Here is a 20,491-nt window from a genome sequence, read left to right on the forward strand (position 1 = left end):
AATCTCTATCAACCTAACCACAGATTTGATACCAAAGATAAGAGGCTTTTCAAATTTGCTCATCTTAACATTCTTCTACCATCCTCCCTTTTCTTTATTCATTTATTCCACTTTTTCTTACCCTACAAAAACCACACAGCATCCACTCCTGTGTTCTTTAACCCTTTCTACTCTCTACCCCCAAATCCTTCACGCAGCACATTTCTCCTTCCTTAACATCTCCAATTAGTACTTCCTTCTCCTCTTTGCTTGATTGGGTTTTTTTTTTTTTCTTAAATCAAATCACTGTTTCATATTAAGTGCACTAATCTAACTATACAAAAGGCTGATAAATCTCAAAGGGAATGCTGAAAAGAAAAACAAATACTAAATTTGCTACAGGGAAAGAAGAGCCAGTGGGGATGTTTAGAGGATTACTGCCCATAGGAAAGCTCAGAGGTGCTGATTCGCAGAGCCCTGATCATGTGCATACCATGGCCTGAGGTCCCATAGTTCTGCCCAGTTCCTCCTGGATAGAAAACAAAGTATTCCATGAACACAGAAACAAAGCATCCAACTACCAAACAGAGAATGTTGAGATACAATACAAGCATGTTATCCTATCCCTCACTTTTTCAAGTTCTTTTTGAAGGAACAAACAAAAAAACAACTTTAGTACCATTTCCCTGATGCTTTTACATTTCCTTCAAAAACTTTGGCAGAACACAACTAACCTGATCCATCCCTACTTCGCTGCTGCCCCCAGGAATCTGAACGGCTGCAATGAAAACCAAGACTGTGGCCACCTTCTCCTATACAGAAGAGACGCCTCACTACAGCAACAATAGAAGCCTATTCACAATAGGAGATCAACTTTGCAAGACTAAAACTAGCTTCTGCTACTTGAATTCTAGAGGAATTATTGATGTTCATTTGTCAAAACACTGTCTTTTCTATCTGCCCCAGTGCAGATGTCTCAATCACTGTTCTGCAGCCTATTCTAGCCCAGTGTGAAAAACAACTTTGTTTAACAAACACCATTGCAAAGTATTTAGAGAAATTTTCAAGCACTGTATGGAGTTTCAATTATTTTTTCAAAATAAAGTCGTAAGTTTAACAATGCCATTTAAGTTGAACACTGCTACATTCTAACTGCTGTCAAACACTGCAGCGAATTGCTAAAACTTTTTATTTGTTATCCATATGTAAGAGATTGCAGAAGACAAAACTACTCACCCCCTGAAATGCAATGGCAGGGATGGCATGCAGAGAAGCCACAGACAATCTGTTATGTTATTAGTTTCCCTCTGAACAGAGTATTGCAAGTAACTGAGCAATAGAAACTACAGGTAGATCGTAAAAAATGTGCTATTGAAAGCCAACCAGCAAGTATTTAATACATCAGCAAAACATACGTGCATGCATAAGTATGTCTAAACAAAGAGACAAAAGATCTTGATCCCATCGGTAAATATTTAGGCTATTTGAACTGTTATGTATCGCTGTGCGAGAGCAAGAATTGCTGAAATTGCTGCAGCTTTTAACCAGGCTGCGCTTAAATGTTTCTGTGGCCTGCTTAACATTCCAGGCATAGCTCTGGCAAGGTAGCTCTGGCCGAGGTTCAAACTGTCCTTGTCCAACTTTCACTTACTATAAAAACATTGTTTAATATAGAAAAGCATACACGGAGACATATGTTTCTTATTTCGCAGACACCTTGAATACTGACACTTGTGTTCAGTAACTCGATGTGGAAATTTTTAGGCGAAGGCTTTCAAGTGAGGCTGTATTTACCAGACGGCCCCGCTGCAGCAGACGTTTCCACACTCCCACAGGTTTTAAGTCGTAGCACATTCTTTATCGGCTGAGCACAACCCCATCAAAACCCGGCAATACGGACTGACCGTAATGGAAATGAAGAGGCCAGCCCAACCCTACCGCGCGCCCCAGGTCTGGGAGACGGCGGAACACTGTCCTGGAACGCAGCAGACAGCAATTTGTAGCAGGCCGTGTATTTGTCAAACTGAGCGAAGGAATGCATCGCTTCGTTTACCTCTACGCAGCGATATCTTTTACGAGAAGGTAATCTACCAAATTACTGCACTGCGTCTCAAACTGCCTCCAATTAATTCGAGCCAGCTAATAAATCAATACGGGCGAACAACCCGGTTACAATGCTGCAATTCCAGTTACAATTCCAGCGTCCGGAAAACAAAACCACGGCGCTCCGTCCCGGCCCGCACCTCTCCCGTCCCTCGGCCAGGCAGGGGCCGCACGCCCACCGCAGCCCTCATCGTGCCTCTGTAGCTTTACTCGGAGCCAGAGGCCGCGCACCCCGCCCCGCCACCCGGCGTGAGGCGCTCCGGGGGCCAAGGGCCACAGCCGGCAGCGGAGCGGGCAGCCGGGCCCGGCGGGGCGCGGCACGGGAATCGGGACGGCCCCCGCCCGCCTGCCCGCACCCGAACGGAGGCACGCGCACCCGGCCCCACGGACCGCAGCCCCGCAGCGGGCTCGGGCGGGTGCCGGGCGGCTCCCCGCGGCCGGAGTTCAGCGTCCGGGCCGGGCCCTCGTCCCCCGGAGCTCGCCCCGCCGCGGGCCCCTCCGCTCGCCGTGCTTCCCCGCCGCCCTACCTGTCGCGGGGGTCGATCCACGAGGTCTGCCGGGTGTTGTGGTCGATGTAGAAGACGCGCCCGTCGAAGTCCCTCGCCTCCTCCCAGCCGGCGGGCAGCGGCAGTTCCGAACTCTCCCGGCCGCGCTGCCCGCCCGCCGCCGGCCCGCCGCCCTGCCCCGCCGCCCCTTGCTGCTGCCGCTGCCGCCGCCGTCCGCCGCTCAGCCACGGCATGGCCGCTCCGCTGCCGGCCCGCCGCCGCCCAGCTCCGGCCGAAACCCGCTCCCTGCCCGCCGCCGGGGCTCCCGTCCCTCCCGGGCCACGGCCGTCCGCCGCCGCCTCCTCCTCTTCCTCCTCCTCCTCCTCCTCCTCCTCCTCCTCCTCCTCCAGTACTAACAGGCGGCCCCGCGGGGAGCGGGACTCGGGCGGCTCCGGCCGCGCCGCGCCGGGCTCATCCTCCCCCGCGCCGGCCCCGCTCCGTGCCGGACCCGGCCCCGCCGCGGCTCCTGACCCCGCCCGGGCCCTGCCCCGCGCCGCCGCGGCTCCTGGCCCTCGAGCGCGGCCCTCCGGCCCGAGCTCCCCCACCCCGCCGCTCAGCGCTCCGCCGCCTCCCCCCGCTCCCGCCCGGCGCCGGTCCCGGCCATCTTCCCGCCCGCCCTCCGCCAGGGCCCGGCCCTCGCCTTGCCCCGCCCGGCCGTTCCCACGCCGCCGAGGGCCGGGCCGAGCCGGGGAGGGGAGCGGCGTTTCCCTTCTGCTCCGGCCCCTTCTGCCGGTTCGGACCGGCCGCCCCTTCCTCTCCGGCCTGCGGGAGACGGCGAGGTCGGGCCGCGCCCCGCGCCGCGGAAGCCGGGCCCGAACCTAGGCACGTCGGCGGCGGACGGGGCGGCAGTCTCCGGCCTGGGCTCGGGCCGAGCGGGCGGCGGCGGCGGCGGAGCGCGGAGCCGGAGAGGCTGCGGCCCAGCTGTGCCCGTCCCGTCCCGTCCCGTTCCCGCGCCTGTGCTGTCCCGGCGGTCGGAGGAGGAGGGGAGCCGTACTTTCCCCCCGGGAGGTGTTCGGTGCCCCGGCCCCCGTCTGCCTGCTGTGACCGGTTTGAAGAAGACGTGGGAGCAGCGATGGTGCTGGGTGCGCCCGGGCAGGGGATGGGGAAGAACTGTGCCTCTGCCCTGCCTGACATCCTAACCTTGTCCCTTATCCCACGGCACAAAGAAATCTGTCAGACCTGAACTGAGCCTACTGAAGGCCATAATGACCTGTGTGCTTCTGTATGGTGGTTCCAGTGATCGTACAGAAAAAAGCTCCCCCGAAGCATAGTACTCTGTGCCTTCGTAGACACAGGTTCATAAGACCTTTAAAAATCAGGAAATAAAAGAGTAAAAAGAATGCAAACTGAGGCTCCGAAAACTAAGAAAAGACTTAGCAACTTATTCTAATACCACCTTAACTCAGCCCCCTGAAACTGGTAAGACCCTGTCGGGGTTTGTACTGCAATCCCAATTATGTTCCACTTGAATTTGCTATTTTAAATTATAGCTGTATGCACATTAACTGCAGCAGTGTGGTTATAAATGCAGGTCTGCTGATGCTGACTTCTTAGGCTTTTCTTACTCTCTTTCTCTCTCTCTCTCTTTTTTTTTTTTTTTTTTTCTTTAAAGCATTAGTTACAAAGAAAAGAGCAGTGGATGAGAAAAGCTACCTGGATCAAAGAACAGATTGGATACTTCACGTGTGTTCTGTGGGTTATTGCAGCAGCAGCAGCAGGCTGTGGTCTTCTGAGCAGGGCAGCAGTGAGGCGTGGCAGAGTCGTACATGGCCTTAATGATGAAAGCAGAACCATGTGCTTTGCTCTGAGGCCACTGGTGAAGTACATTAAAAATGAGGTAAAAGAGTAACATTTTGCAAAAATAAGGCTACTCCTGTGCAGAAGATATGACCTTCCAAACACAAGAGAGCTCATATGGGACGAGCTCATGTCAGCGGAGGTTTCAGCAAGGAGTGCTGTGAGGCTGCCCCATGGTCAGAGTGCAGCAGGCACATAGCAGTCTCCAGGAGCCTCAAACTGTGTGTTGTGGGCGTGCTCTCAAGGAGCTCTTCTCCCAGTCTGCACGTCTGGGATTGCCCCAACTCACCTTGCACTTCACCTTGTTGAACCTCACTAGGCACTTGTGGGTCCTCTTTTCTAGCCTGTCTAGGTTCCTCTGGATGACATCCCTTCCTTCTTTGAAGTAAAGAAGTAAAGAACCCCGTCCTCTGTGTGCCACAGCTCAGCTTTCCCTTTTGTTGCCTTTTAATGTCTGGCAGCAGTTACCTCAGCACCATGTCTGCACAGCACAGCACAGCAGCGTGTCAGGACACTACACTAGTTCATGGTACCTGGAAGCAGTAGAGTCAGATTGTTATAACAGACCACGAGACTAATTAACCCTGCTGAGATACATGCAACATCAACCTGCAGCATAGGCTGGTTCTTCCTCATCCCTCCTCGCAGTCCCAAGAGAGGATCATGTTCAGTGAGGAACCTGCAGAAACAGCACAGGATTGATCATGGAGGCAGCAAAAGGATTCTGAGTTGAGCATGTGGGGCTAATACAGCAATGGGCAAATGACAGGACAATGTGGAACATTTCATTCAGCTCATAACACTTTGACTAAATTATTGTCTTATCTATGACAAATTACTTCAGGTTAGAGCCAGAAAAGGCCTTGGCTGGTTTGTGGTTTCTCAGGCAGAGATATGACATACCTGTTCCATGTAAAGCAGGAGATGAATGTCCATTTTGGCTCAGATCTCATGGATTCCTTATAACTGCAGTTTAGGATGCATCCTCTGCTATGTGAAGGACAGGTCCAAGATTTCCAGGTGCACAGCAGCTGCTGCTTGAACTGGTAGGTTACGCCTCTCTAAATCTTCAACTAATGTGGAAAAAAAAATTAAAAATTTCTGGTGAAAGTCTTAGGCTAAGCAAGAGAAATTGTCTTGAAAAGCTTAGATTTAACATTGTCCTAGGCTTCAAATTTAACTTCTAGAGTCTCCATTTTTATATATATTTAAAAAAAAAAAAAAAAAAGGCAAAAAGCTTAGTTTAGTTTAGGAGCTGAAACTTCTTAAAAACTTGTTAATAAAGGTGTGGAAAAATGTGATTCCAAGACTCCAGCCAACTGCGCCCAGAGCTGCCTGCAGCAATCAGAAGGAAATGATGTAGGCTGTGGTTGCTTCATGAAAATAGAAACTCCCTCAGTCTGCAGCACACACATGCCAAAGTGCCAAGCAGGAACTCTCGTTTATTTTTAAGGCCAGAATGGTACCCTCCATCTGATATTACCTCATCCTTCTCCCTGCTCCTCAGGAGGAGATGAACAAAGCACTCAGAAGCCAAGAGTTTGTTTTGTGTGCGTGTGTGTGTGTGTGTGTAACATGAAGAGGCAAGAAGAGAAGAACTTGGAAAAGTTATCATAGTTTTAATGCCAGAGCACTAATTGGCAATGTACTCTTGCCATCCTCACACTACAATGAAAGCCTACCAAATCTGATCACTGCTCCCTCAGTTTGTTTTTTCTTTCTCTTAAAAGTTCTTCATTAAGAAAAAGAGAAAAATGGATAAAGTGGTCTAACACAGCACTCCTCCGTTTTGGGCTGCAGGAACAACTTCTGCCAAACAAAGATGACCTGCGTAATAGGTAGCATGTAAATCTGACAGATGGCTTAGAAGAGTGAAGGCTGCTATAGGAAATGAGATGTGGGCCAGTGTCATATTTCATATAAAGGTGTATCTATTGACATAAATTGACAGAAGTCCCTTGTCTCACTCCTCCATTTATTTGTAATATTCTTCTTGATTCTCACGTCCTTCACACACCTACATTCCATACCTATTTTCCTTTACTTTTTTTTTTTTCCATCTTCAAACATTGTTCACACGTTCGCTGTTTCTCAGGCATTCCTGCTCCCATTACTCAAAGTAAGTAGCTTTTCTTCATACATACTCCTTTGCCATGTTCAGTTTTTACTGTCAAATATTCTATGTACACATCTGCTCCATTAGACATGCTCTTATAACCAAGTTCATAGTTATTATATATATGTTATGTCATAACATTTTCAATCAAACATGTAGATAACTTTTCTAACTGTGGATAGTACGTAACAAGTTCCAGCTTTCACACTTCTCTGTGAACACAGATGTCTTTGAGAATGGCAGAATGAAGGCTCCCTCATCATCATTGCCATGCTGATGGCCAGTTATCAAACTCATACAGCAAGCTTGGACAGCTGTGGGGGACTCGCCTCTCCAAAGCAAATAAACCTGCATGCTGCATATAGCAGCCCATTAGCTGGCTTTTCTGCTGAGCAATCTGTCCTGGATAGCAATAGAGATGGCACGGAAGGGGAACTGGGAAAGCACCAATCTCTATGGGTGATAGGGGTTCAGCAATGATGTAACAGACAGCATGAAAAGATGCAGTATGAAGTAGGATGTGTTATCAACTATAAAGGAAATAAAATGTTCTGAAAATTTCTTTAGTCCAACCAAAACCACGAACCCTCGTTTGCTCCAGAAGCAGAAGGCCTGTCAGTGATTGTCCTCCAGCCTAAGTCCAGGTGTGAAGGGTGCTGAGAAGCAAAGCAGAAATGTAAAATTGCTGGGTGTGACAGAGTGGGGGACTGTGTGTACGTACAGGGGAAGGAGGCAAGTGGCTCTGCACACTCAACAAGTGTGGTAAGGTGTTCTTGGGCAGGGAATTTCCACACAGGGAATAGACTGAAAATCTAAAATCAGTGGAAAAAATAGAGGATAAGTCTGAATCTCACATGAAATCTTGTTGAAAGTTCCCACAAACAAGGGTATTTTATCAGGAGGCGTTAATTTAGAAGAAGTCTTATTCCTCTAGTAGGAACAAGACCATCCGAGAAAAAGGAGCAGTAATTTGATTAGTTTTTGTAGCCATTGATATTTTTCTCCCCATTTCTTTTTCTTGTGGTGATTCCAATTAAATGGAACAGGGAAGACCTATAGTTACAGCTTTCTGGGTCAGTAGTCCACGTGCAGACAAGGAAATAACAACAAGCTGTTGTTATTTGATGCTTCACTTTCTGATAGAGAAATAACATTAAAAGGCCCAAGAGTTATGCCACCATAGTGTAGTGTATAAGTAGATGACAGATGATGTAGAAGACATGGAGAGAACAGTCCCTTCCAGTGTTGTTAGTTTAAGGGTTGAGGCTGTAGTTAGCCTTTGCTTGAGTGAAAATTAAGTGCTTAGATAATCAGTGCAATAAAATGTATATGTAGCTATTTGTTCTCACACAATTATGCCCATAAAACACTGAAATATGTATGTAATGTGCTTTTGTAATGCAAATTTGAAATTCCATGGCATGGCCAAATTGATTTAGTACACATTATATAGGTAGAGTTATTGAATGGAACATTTTACAGATACCATATTACATAGGAACAGTAAGATATGCTGCTACTCCGTGCTTCACAGCTTAATAAGAGTTTATCAGCTACAAGCAGAGAAGTTATGAAATACACAGTAGTCAGCTATTAAATAACTGTAGCAATGGATTTGACTATAAATCAATTTTTCTGCATGTGCAGGCCTGCTTACAGCCAGCTTTCACATCCTGCTCCATTTCATAGCACCTACTCATTTGTCTCCAAAAGGCCTGGGATAAAGGCAATGTAAATTTCTCTTCCTCATTCCCAATATACCATTTCTCTGTGCTTATTTATCAGCTGTCAGTATTAGCTGAGACCAGTATAAGTGCTTGTACTCAGGAAATCCCACTGGCCTTGTTTCCCTGGACAAATTCAGTTATTCATACTGCAGCCCAGCTTGCCATCCATTTACATGGACAGATTCAGCATTTCATCTATCAAAGCATTTTGGATGTTTATAATTATGTGGAGTTTTATATATATATATATATATATATATATATATATAATTTGTCCTGGAGACACAGGAAAAGTTTTGTGTGCCTTCCTGGGGGCTGTTCTGTCCCAGGAAGCTTCCAAGTTTGAAGCTCATTGGTAAATTGTGCAACATTTACAATTTCGAATGTCTGAAATTCCATGTAGGAACTTGGTGAGCCAAGGAGCTGGTCCCATCAGCATGGAATTCCTGCACCGACATCGCACTATGGGGACTGGAAGGGCGGGGGGTTGACTCTCCCCTCTCTGTCTTTGCTGAGAATACTCACCCACTTACTCTGTTTGCAAACTTAAGCCTGTTTCTCTTAAGTGCTTTCCCAGACAACTATAAATAGACTCTTGGAAGTGATAATTAAGTCAGGACCCGCATTCACTCACAGGAATTTAACAACTTCTCCTGGCAGAATGCGATTGTTTTTTCCTCCTCCATCCAGGTCCCAGCAATTGGCCACAGAGGATCCAAAATGGTTTAATGGTTTGAACCATTTGCAGCATGATTGTATACTGGCACGTTATTCCTTTTGCCTCATTATTCATGCTGCTATTAATTTTTATTTTAAAAAAATGTTGAGAAACATTCTCAGTCTGAGCTCAGACTTGTCATGTGCCCAGAACAAAATGGGTTTTAGAGAGCTAGAGGGCCCAAGGGTGGGAGGAGGAGGTGGTGAGTGCAAGGGAGAACCTGTGTTGATACAAGCAGAGAACACTGTAAACTCAAATGTACACTACAGTGTATGAAATACATTTCAACCCCATGAGATTATAACTTTAGACATACATTACTATATTTAGCCCATCTATACTAGCTCCAGTGACTGCAATGATAGTTTCGTGCTACTTTTGTCGCTGTCACAAGTTACCATAAGGAAAGAAACTGTATCTTCACTAGAAGAAAAACTGGTATTTCAGGCCAGTATGCTTTAATACACCTGTCAGCCACAGACCCAACATCTCGGCCCCAGCATGTCCTGCTTTTGCCTCGCAGCCTGTCCCTGGGAGGGAGAGCCTGCTTCGGTGTTGGAGTGCTTGCTGAAAGGCTGTGGGGGCTGAGGACTGGTGCATGTCTTGTGCTGCCTTGAAAGGTGGTAGACATACTCATTCTCCTGCATAAAGCTTTTTAAAAACAGAAATGGGGAAATTTCTAGATAAATTACCATATATAGGCTTCTGCAGTGTTCGCCGGCACGTTTGCTCTGTGACTTCCAATTACTTCAACAACACTGTGGTGCTTGTTCTCATATTGACATCACCCGAGAGATATTTATTCCAGCACAAGATGTTTGCTGTGCAGAATATACTCAATTTTGTCTTACAAAAGCACATTTTTCATTTCCATCCAAAGATGTATTGTCTGTGGTATTGCATACTCTTAGGGAAGTAAACAACGCAAAACCACCTCCCACAATCTCCTCCATTCTTCTTCTAGAGAAACATTCCCATTTGCATGCACACCAGTAAATACACATTCCAGTTCAGTAATAAGAGAATAACGCTTGTAGTGCATATTGTGATTGTGGTACTGGAAACATGCTATGAATACTCTGTGAAATTGACTGTATCGAGTCAAACAAAAGTTCATCCAGCCCAGCACCATGTTTCTAAATGCAGCTGCTGGCAGCTGCCCATAGGAGAAGAACAAATCAGACCAACAGTGATATTTTTCATCAACTGTCTTCCAATCTCCAGCAAAGGATGCTCCAACCCAGAGCAGATATCCTTGTATTTAACAGCTCCCATGGGATTTTCTCCATTGAATTAACCCAATTGTTTTATCATCTACAATAAATATGGCAAAGATCTTTATCTACTCATTTTGGGAACATTACTTCTCATTTGCCCTGAGAAACTATGGGTGCCCCATCCCTGGAGATGCTCAAGGCCAGGTTGGATGGGGCCTTGGGCAGCCTGAGTTGGTGGAGGGCAGCCTTGTTTGCAGCAGGGGTTGGGACTGGTAGGCTTTGATATCCCTCCCAACCAAAGACATTCTGTGATTCTATGATTCTGAATGTCTGTCATATAAGTAGTCAATGCTCTTTGCTCTTATTCATTCTCTGTCTTCTCCATGCATATCCATCATAGCTCCTTCCATCATTTCTGCAACACTTTCTGTGATTTTCCCAGCTATACCAATAAGTCTCCCCTTTATTTCATTCAGCTTGAAGTGATCATTTTTCCTTAATTTCCATGATGACTGGACAACAAATTAGCAATTAAGTATGGGAGACAGTCCCTACTATTCTGTCCTTCCTGAAGCGAAGGCAAAATCCAAATCAGTAATTTATTTTGGCCTTCTGCATATGTTTCATGTGGGATGGATGGATGTGAAAATACCTTATCTCAGACACCCCAAAGGCTATACCCGTTCAGAAAATTCTTTACACTATTCCCCAGCAAGCCCAGATAAGAAAAAACATCCATAGTACTGTCATGATTATTTTTATATTACATTAATTGGAATACAACATTCATAATCATAGAATTACAGAATGATTTGGGTTGGAAGGGACCTCAAAGCCCACCCAGCTCCAACCCCTGCCATGGGCAGGGCTGCCCCCACCAGCTCAGGCTGCTCAGGGCCCCATCCAACCTCCAGGGATGGGGCAACACAGCTTCTCTGCCTTCTGAGTAAAGAATTTCCTCCTAACATCTAACCTAAATCTCAGCTCTTTTAGTTCCTGTTCTATAACAGTTACTGATATTTGATCAGGAATGTTTTTCATTTATTTGTTCACTTATTTTTGTTTTTTGTTGTTTGTTTTTATTCCAGTCAGCACTGCCAACTGAGCCAAATGGATACTGCTCTTTTAAGGCAAACACACCCTTAGAAATGAAATCAATATTTTACAGAGGCGTAACAAATCATTGGAAGACACAGGATACATGTGAAGAATTTCTAAAGTTCAAACCAACAAAACAGAATCAAGCAAAATTAATCAGATAGTGGCCCTTCACAATTTTTGCCCTCCTTCATCCCTTAGTAGATATGATTGTTCCAAAACCACCTTGACAGATGACTTCTGTGTGCTCCGAGAGCTTTTCCAATTCAGAAACCCTCATGTTCTGGTTAAGTTCACCTTAGTATTATATTTGAACTGACTTCCAATTAATATTTTTCAAATACAGCTGGATTAATATTCTCAGTGGATCACATATAATTTTAAGGAAGGTTTAAAAGATTATTTTAATTGCTTAAAATTTTTTCCACTGTTTAATAATCTATAATTGGCTATTAAATTTTAATTCTAAAATCTCTCAGCCTTTTAAAATCAAACTTGTAAAATCAAAGCTATATTGCTTTGTTTTATCTTTATTGTAGGAAAATCTGCAAGTTTCAGAAATGCTTAATATGGTAAAAAACACAAAGATACTTAGTATGACAGTAATATAGACTAAGGAAGAGGATCTGCTGAGTTAATGATATTGAATTAAGATCAGTATCTGGCAGTGAGCTTCTGTCACTGATCAGAACAATCTGGCACAAAGTAAATGCCTATTTTTTTTATTCCTTGCTTGATTAATAACTCACCTGCTTGGGGAAAAAAAAAAAAAAAAGTCTGCCAAAGTCAGTACCTTCAGCACTGTGTGATGCTGGAGAGAGCAGTGCTGAGTTACTCCTCGCTTCATGCTGATGCACGAAGCTGGAGATTTAGTCCAGTTTCAAGACAGAACTTCTCTCTAGTGCCTGTCTAGAATACGAATGTATTTCTCTCTCTTGTTTCTACCAGCAGTGAGGGCCTCGACCTCTGGATCTGGAAGCTCTGGATTTTTATGTGTCAGTCATACTTTTCAGTTGCCTGAAGCAGATGATGCAAGTGCTCTCTCCAGTAATGTCTGTAGTAGATGGCTGGCAATCAGCATGAGGAATGGAGAGTGCTGTGGGAAGGGCAGGGCCATAGCCCACTTCTCTGGGGCATGGAGCAGCTGACTGAATCACCAGACTTTCTCTTTGTGCAGTTTCTTGCTTCATTCACCAGAGGCTTTCAGCTTTTGGAATGCATAAATGAAACAGGAAAAGTACTATCAAAAGCAAAGCTGAAAGGTTTAAAATGGCAGCGAGTATGCTGCAGACCTTTCTGGCTCAGCAGCACAGCGCTGATCAGTGCCGCTGATGTTAGTCTTTGTGTAGTCCAAGGGCCAGGTGTTTCCTTCACAAGATCCAATGCCAGGATTGCCAGGGGAAACCCTTTGGGGAGAAGTTGAGGGACTGCAGCCTTTCCGTATTTGCAGTTGCTGGTTCCTACATACATCCAGTCTGCCATGCACAGCTTTCTGGCCTGGCTGTCCTCAAAAAGTGGGCTTCACAGAAAACTATTCCTTGCTTTGCAGGTTTTGGACACTGCTGCTGCCAATTGCTGACATGACCACGGAAACAAATCTTTGGGCCGCTGCATGTTTCGTGGAAATGAATCAGTGCAAAAAACCCAAACGCCTAAAAAACAGCACATGAGATGTGAAAGGGAAGCAGTGATACATCATTTTAACCTCTGCCTAAATTGGAGATCAAGGATTGGACTGATTTAACTACATTATCAGGTCTGATAGAGCAATATGGAAGTCACAATCATTCAGAATGGGGAAGTTGTGTATGTGAAAAGCACGGCAGTCCGTTGGGTCTCCCTGTTACCCTCCACTTGGCGCACATTATTATTATGTGTTTTTCTGTCACCGCTAGCATCTCTGCAGTTTTGATCAGCTTGGTCAGGATGGCCTGTACTCTGCTGTGGGAATAAAGGAAAGCCTAGAAAATGAGCTGTGACCATTTCAGATGGTGTTCTCTTTTCTGTTTTGAGACTCCTGACTTTGGTTTCCTTGTTTGCAACAGTTTTCAATGTTCTGATAAAGTTTTAGGACTGTACTGTAGAAAATGTGCCCCTTGACGCAAATGTCAGTGGTACACTTTGGGGCTGAAATAGAAAAAAAATGGCTTTTGGCTGGAAAAACTTATAAATGTCATTTTTCTTTCCACAGAGTTTATTCCAATACATTTTTTTTCCCACCAAGACAGACTATATATGAACTAGGTTGACAACAGCTAATTTTCCTCATATCAATATCCTTTGGGAGTATCAGTTTTCTAGAATTAAAATGACATATATTCCTCTCCGCTGCCACCATTATTTATTACTGCTCCACAAATAGATCGTGTAACTTGGTTTTATTAACAAAAGATACGACTGCATATTTGGTGGTAAGTCTCTTGATATCAAGGCAAAAAGCCACAAGATTAGGATCATATTTTCTCAAAAGCACTTTCTAACAATAGATAGAATTCACACCAAAGAACATCTCGCTAAGAATAGACGGAATTATTGTGTAAAAATGCTACATGCACAATGGAAAAAATTCCAACAATTTTGGCTGTGAGATGATGATAATTTGTGACAGACAAAAAAAAAAAATCTGTCACAAACCCAGCAAAATGTTTTAGCTCTACTGGAGCACTGCTTGATTGCTCACCCCCAGCTGATGTTTTGTACTTTTTGGGAAGACATAAACTTATTTAACAATTTGCCACTTTTAGGTAGTTGTCTATCTCCTGCACTAAAAACGTAACTGTGATTACAAGAACAAAAATTAACCTTACTTTTAATTTGGAACTGTGTTGTTCTGAGCGTGCATCATCTCATTGTAACCTCAATCTTCAAAGCTACCCCTCTAATCTTCATAAATCTTAGAATGGTTTAAGTTGGAAAGGACCCTTAAAGGCCATCAAGTCCAATGAACAAGCACACCTACAGCTCAATCAGGTTGCTCAGAGCCCCATCCAGCCTGACCTTGAATGTCTCCAGGGATGGGGCATCCACCACCTCTATGGGCAATTTGGTGAGCCAGCGCCTCACCATCCTCATTCTTAAAAATTTCTTCCTTATATCCTCTCTTTCAGTTTGAAACCATTTTCTCTTTTCTATCACAGCAGACCCTGCTAAAGAGTCTGTTCCTTTCTTTCTTACAGCCCCTCTTTTGATACAGAAAGGCCACTACCAGGTCTCCCTGGAGCCTTCTCTTTTCCAGGCTGAAAATCCTCAACTCCCTTAGCCTGTCCTCTTGGAGAGGTGTTCCATCCCTCGGATCATTTTTTATCTTCAGAACACATTTTTATGATAACTAGATCCCATGGAGGTATGAGAGTGGGAGCTGAGCTGCTGGCCCTTGGGCTGGCTCGGGGCAGCCAGAGCCCACTGGGTGAATCCAGTGCTCTGCCTGCACTCAGCAGTTCTACTGATGGAAGCATGGGGCCTCATTCCGACCTAGCGAGCCTCTGCTCTGCCTAAGCAGCTCAATGTGAATGTCCTTGAACACACTGCTTGGGAACATTTAAAGCCTGCTGTAGACAAACAGCTGCTTTTTATTAGTACATTCTCATTTAGGTGTATTTTACTGAACGCCTATTGAATATAATTTTGTTTATAAATTTGAAATTTTCTAAAGAAATCTGTTCGTGGAAATTCAAGCTAAAACACCAGATTGAGTGTAGAGAGAACCACGATATGAATTTTCCTGCTGCGCTCTACAGCTGATAAGAAGGTTGAGTTGAAGCTCTCCACAGGGCACACCTATGGGACATAGCTTTAGTCCCTTTTTCCGCTAATCACTATGGGTTTTTTTTCCATACAAACTGCTTATTCTTCAGTGCCTTTTCTCATCCTGTGTGCAAAGCACTCCTGTATTTCACAGCCTTTTTAAAGAGTCACGTCTGGAAGCCAAATTTCCCTCTGCAAGGTTACAGCTTCAACCTTCACTTCCTGTATTGGCCACAAACTGTAGAAGTACTTCTTTAAAAAGAAAAAACAAAGTTAACGAGTGCAGCTTGCAGTGATTTTTATGTTCCTCCACATTTTCCTGCCACACTTCCTTTATTTTTGTCTGTCATTAGGTTAATTGTAGTTTCATCTGGTTTAGGCATCTGTCATTTTGTTTATCTTTTCTGTGCTACGCATGCCAATGGCACTGCATAAGGAACTGTTCGAGTGTGTTTATGTTAATAACAGCAAACATACGAGGGATTGTTCTATGTCAGGTGCTATCTTACAGTATCCCATTAAAAGAATAGGTTTCCAATGAACAGGGAACACCTGTTTTTCACATTCTTTAGTAAATGACTAATGTTTATATACAAAAGAAGGTGACATCAATTGCAGACTATAGCAGCTGGTAATCACATTGCCAAACCCTTCAAATGTTAGCCAATTACCAAAAACAACGCTTCTCTTTTCACAAATTCCAATCTTCAGCTTCATTTGCTCACAGCTATCTCAAATTTTATGTGCTGTTAACATAGAAATATAGGATTACAGGCCAAGGAGCTTCCTCCCTCCAGCTCCCAGACCAGAGTGTGCCTTTCACGACTGATATCTGATGTGTAGCAAACACCAGATTTCTCACTTGTCATCACAGAACATTTTGTAGATTATTGGAGAAAGATCCTGTGGGTAAGTGATAGGAAGCCACAGAGATCTGTAGAGGATTAGCAAAGTCAGTTTCCTGCCTTGCAGGGATGGAAGCAGGCAGAAAGAAGGAGGAGAGGAGATAGTTCCACTTAGAAAAGAAGAGAAAATTCAGCTCACTGATACCAAGACCTGGAGGTTTGACACAATGAAATTCATGAACTCCTGCCTCACACATCCATGTCAAACTGATCTTTGAGGAATGTTTCCCTAAATACAAGGGGGAAAGTAATACCTCCTATTTTATTATGTTGACCCATGACGTCAGAGGTGGATGTTGGTGGTATGGCAGTAGAGGTTGAATCTTCCTGCCAATATTACATGTTATTGCCACGTGACAGATGGCAGCAGAGGGGCAGTCTGACACAATGGTCTGTGACAAGGCAGGGTGAATGGAAGAAAGGTGTCTCATCAAATTTCTCCATGCACAAAAAATGGCACCCACTGACATTCATCAACGCTTGTTGAACATTTATGGAGAAAAAACAGTGGGTTTGAGCACAGTGAGTGGGTGCGTGGTGCATTTCAACAGCAACGTGAAAGATAAGTTCTGGATAGCAATGCAGATGAGCACAGCATGTAGGCTCTTGTGCATCACTGATGAAAATGCATAGCTAATGATGGTGACTATGTTGAAAAATACTGCTTTGTAGCAGTTCTATCAAACAGTGTTATTGTGCTCTTTGTAACTGTTGCCATTTCCATGGAAATAAATAGGAGGCATTACTTTTGGAGCAGCCCACATACATTCCATGAAGGGAAGATTAAAAGAATTCCCAATCTTCCCAAGAAACATACGTGGAATGCAAGAGTCTGAACATGCATTTCTAGATGGAAGAACTTTTCATTGAAAAAAAATCAAGGCGGCACACTACATAATACTGAACAGACAGCTTCAGATTGGAGGGAAATGGATTTTCCGTATTCCTGCCCAAGCAATGCCAGAGGCAAAGCTAGTGGCATGAGTCACCAACCACAGCCTTCAGTTTGCCTGCTCATGGTGCTGCAGGTTAAAGTCATCACAGAAGACCAAGGAAGAAACCAACCAACTGAAGGAAATCACTTTTATTACCAGGAGACATTGAATTGCATTCTTCAGGAATCATTAAAAAAAGCCAAATAGTCAGATCCTGATGGCAGCACTGAAGTGAAAAAGCATTGTCTTTCTATACATGCTAATTTAAAGGTAAGCCAATTTAATTACTAATATGGATTGTGGGATTTTATTTCCCATTTTTAAGAAAAAAACTTTTTTGAATGTGTTTGCAGCATTGCCCAAGTCCTACAAATTCTTTAATGCTAACTTTACTCTTTCGTATCTGTGCAGCTGCTCACTCACATAGCATATACATTTTGCTGACCAGCCCATACTTGAAAATTGTGAACACAGAAGTTTTACCTATGCCATTATTCAGTCCGTTGGTTGAATTCAGTATTTCATTACATATTCAGTCATCTTTCATATCACTGTAATTATCGACAGCTGCCTGCATATGTCTAAAATCTTTTCCCCGTATTAATGTTCCTTAAGGCTCCTTCTTTACATCTCAATCAATTTTGGAATGCAGACTTAGCCTGAAAACTTTCAGCCAGGAAAAACATTTATGCCAGTAGGCAGTGCACAGCACATACCTACGCACACACAAATGCTCCCTCTTGCTGCACAGTACTGCAATTTCTGTCCAGTTTTTGTAGGTCTATATTAGAAAGAAGATATATGGGTAATGCTTCTGCAAATGAGAGCTGTCATGAGAACATCCAAGACAAACTGGGTGTAGCCTTTTTCATTTCTTTGGCAGCATTAGTCTTGCATAGCTCGTTTTCCACTCTGTCTTGCATTACTCTATTAGTGTTACCTGTTAAACAGTTCCCTCCTTCCATTTCAGTTGAACTTCTGATTTTTTGAAAATCTGAAAGCTGGAATGCAAGGGAACTTAGAGATACAGACATCCAATACCAACTTCTAGTCTAAAAAAAAAAAAACTCTAAGCTTCTGGTCAAAAGCAGCTTAGCACCAACCATTCTTAAACTTCTGAAAAATCCCATCCCAAAATACATGTGAGCATACTGTGCAGCTAGCTTTTCCCCCCAGCTTGCTTAAATCAACATGCAATGCATCAGCTCAAGTAACATGCAGTAAAATGGAACAGCAAAGGACAACTTGGTATCTGTCTTTGCTAACACTAAGATTTCTGCACCGACTTTTTATCTTAGTTCTGCAGTATTTAAATACCTGAGTCCTTCTGAAATTTTGCCACAGCTTCAAGTGCATGTCATACTCAACTCTGCTACCCACATACTTTAATGGCAGATTAAAAGAAGAGAGAACATAACAAACCAAGTGGTTCCTACGTCAAGGCTCTTCCTGATTGCACCTGTGAGTGAACCAGAAGTTATTATAAAACAAAAATGTCAAGCATCAGGAAAATGAAAGCACTAGAACTTAAAAGTCAGTCCAATAGGACAAAACATGATGGGCCAGTACAAACGCTATGGTACAAAGGATGTCTTGATTCCTCTATGAAATTTGATCTCAGGGAAGCACTATAAATATCAGGAATAGTAAAAAGTGTAACAGCTTTCATAGAAAAAAAGGAGAGGGAAAGGCAGGGGGAGGGAGGGAGGGGAGGGAGAGGGAAGAGAGAAGGGAGAGGGAAGGGAAAGGAAGGGAAGGGAAGGGAAGGGGAAGGGAAGGGAAGGGAAGGGAAGGGAAGGGAAGGGAAGGGAAGGGAAGGGAAGGGAAGGGAAGGGAAGGGAAGGGAAGGGAAGGGAAGGGAAGGGAAGGGAAGGGAAAGGAAAATTGCTGCTCAGATCTTCAAAGTTTCTTAAACTATCCATTAGCTTAGGGAAAAAATATTGATTGAGTGGACATTGCTAATACACTTTGCACTGTATGATGTAAAAATTCAACAAAACTCCAAAAGGATTGAAAACAAACACCCAAAAAAGCTGTGTGAAACTATATGAGCTACGTGACAGGAAGCACGAGAAAACAAGCTAGAAGGATGAGAAGAATTTACCGCATTTATCGTGACACCCATTTTCTAGCCTGCGTCCATCATAGACGCTGAAGGCGGGCCGCCTGCCCCCTGCCGCCGCCACAGCGCGGGGATACCGGGAGGCACCGGGTCGCTCCGCGCCTCCGGCGGGAGTCGCGCTCTGCCGCCCTCTGGTGGCGCTTCAGCAGCACTGCACGGCGGCGGCCCCAGCAAGGCCCCGCGGGGCCCGCGCGGCCACGCGCCGTGTTACACACGCATCTTCCTACGCCTTGTCCAGACGCTTTTTGAACTCTGGCAGCTCGAAGCCGTGCTCACAGTACCTTGATGGGCTTCACTGCGATGCAGCCCACCCCGTGTTTCAGGTCTGCACAGCCCCACTACAGATTTTGCCATTTGGTGCGTGTTTGGGGTTATTCTTCTGACTCATCCTTCTCAAAAACGAAGCAAGATCACGCTTACCAAAACCTCTCTGCAATACCACACAGTGGTGCTGATCGTACACAACATATGTGACTCCACATTGAGCCGCATCTTTACAGTGAAGTTTGCCATGTTCTGGGCATGTTGTGTCAATGACAAGTGCATATTGGTACCTGTTTCCTGAACTGCCAGCTAGTTTTCCTGCTGGGTCACTGCATGGTGTGTATCTTCTCTTGCAAGTTGAGCAAAAGGCAAGAAAATGGAGTACTAAAGCTGTTTATTTCTCCATTACTGTAAAGGCTGAAGTTGTGACTTGACTGCAAAAAGAAGTAAGGCAAGTGTAACAGGCTCACAACCATGTAAAATTTCATAGAATCATAGAATCAAAGAATGGCTTGGGTTGGAAGGGACCTCAAGGATCATCAAGCTCAAACCCCACTGCCAGAGGCAGGGCCACCAGCCTCCCCATTTAATATTAAGTAGGAGCCCCACCCAATCTGGCCTTGAACACCTCCAGGGACGGTGCATCCACACCCTCTCTGGGCAGCCTATTCCAGCACCTCACCACTCTCATAGTGAAGAACTTCTGCAGCTCCTTGCACCATGCACTCAAAGCAACCCCAACAAAACCACAGCGGCTTGGTGGCAATGCAGAAAACAACTCTGCGATAATCCTTATCCAGATAAACAATGAGTTCTTGTAGTCCTCACACATTCTGAAAGGCGGGGATAAACACTAAGCTGTGGCTAAGGACATACATGTGAGTTAAGATATGGAAAGTAAAGCCTGCCTAAAATCCTGCAAATATTTGTCATGTCTGTTGGAGGATAGTATTTCTCCATCCCCTCTTTACTATGAGGGTGACAGAGCACTGAGTAGGCAGCCCAGAGAGACTGCGGAATCTCCTTATCTGAAAATATTCAAAACCCACCTGGGTGACCTGCTGCAGGGAACCTGCTTTAGCAGGGAGTGGGACTACATGATCTCCAGAGGTCCCTTCCATCCCCTATGGTTCCATGATTCTGTGATCCCCATCTTGGCAAGTTTGCCAGTTTGGTGATGTTTGTCAGATTTGGAGTCCATGCTTTTGAAGAAAGATTACT

At 44.7% G+C, this 20,491-nt stretch overlaps 1 protein-coding gene across 4 annotated transcripts in view; it reads right to left on the bottom strand.

The window, feature by feature from the left end:
- WWC3 (WWC family member 3) overlaps positions 1-2,956 on the bottom strand; it is a 97,556-nt gene extending 94,600 nt beyond the window's left edge. For all 4 annotated transcript variants that reach the window (XM_085212438.1, XM_085212434.1, XM_085212426.1 and 1 more), the window contains exon 1: positions 2,610-2,956. In XM_085212438.1, the coding sequence (XP_085068564.1) occupies positions 2,610-2,821 (212 nt within the window). In that variant the 5' untranslated portion in view covers positions 2,822-2,956. The remainder of the gene's footprint in view (positions 1-2,609) is intronic.
- Between the last annotated feature and the right edge of the window lie 17,535 nt (positions 2,957-20,491).

The sequence above is a fragment of the Meleagris gallopavo genome, chromosome 1 (genome assembly GCF_905368555.1).
Source record: "Meleagris gallopavo chromosome 1, MGAL_WU_HG_1.1, whole genome shotgun sequence".
NCBI lineage: Eukaryota > Metazoa > Chordata > Aves > Galliformes > Phasianidae > Meleagris > Meleagris gallopavo.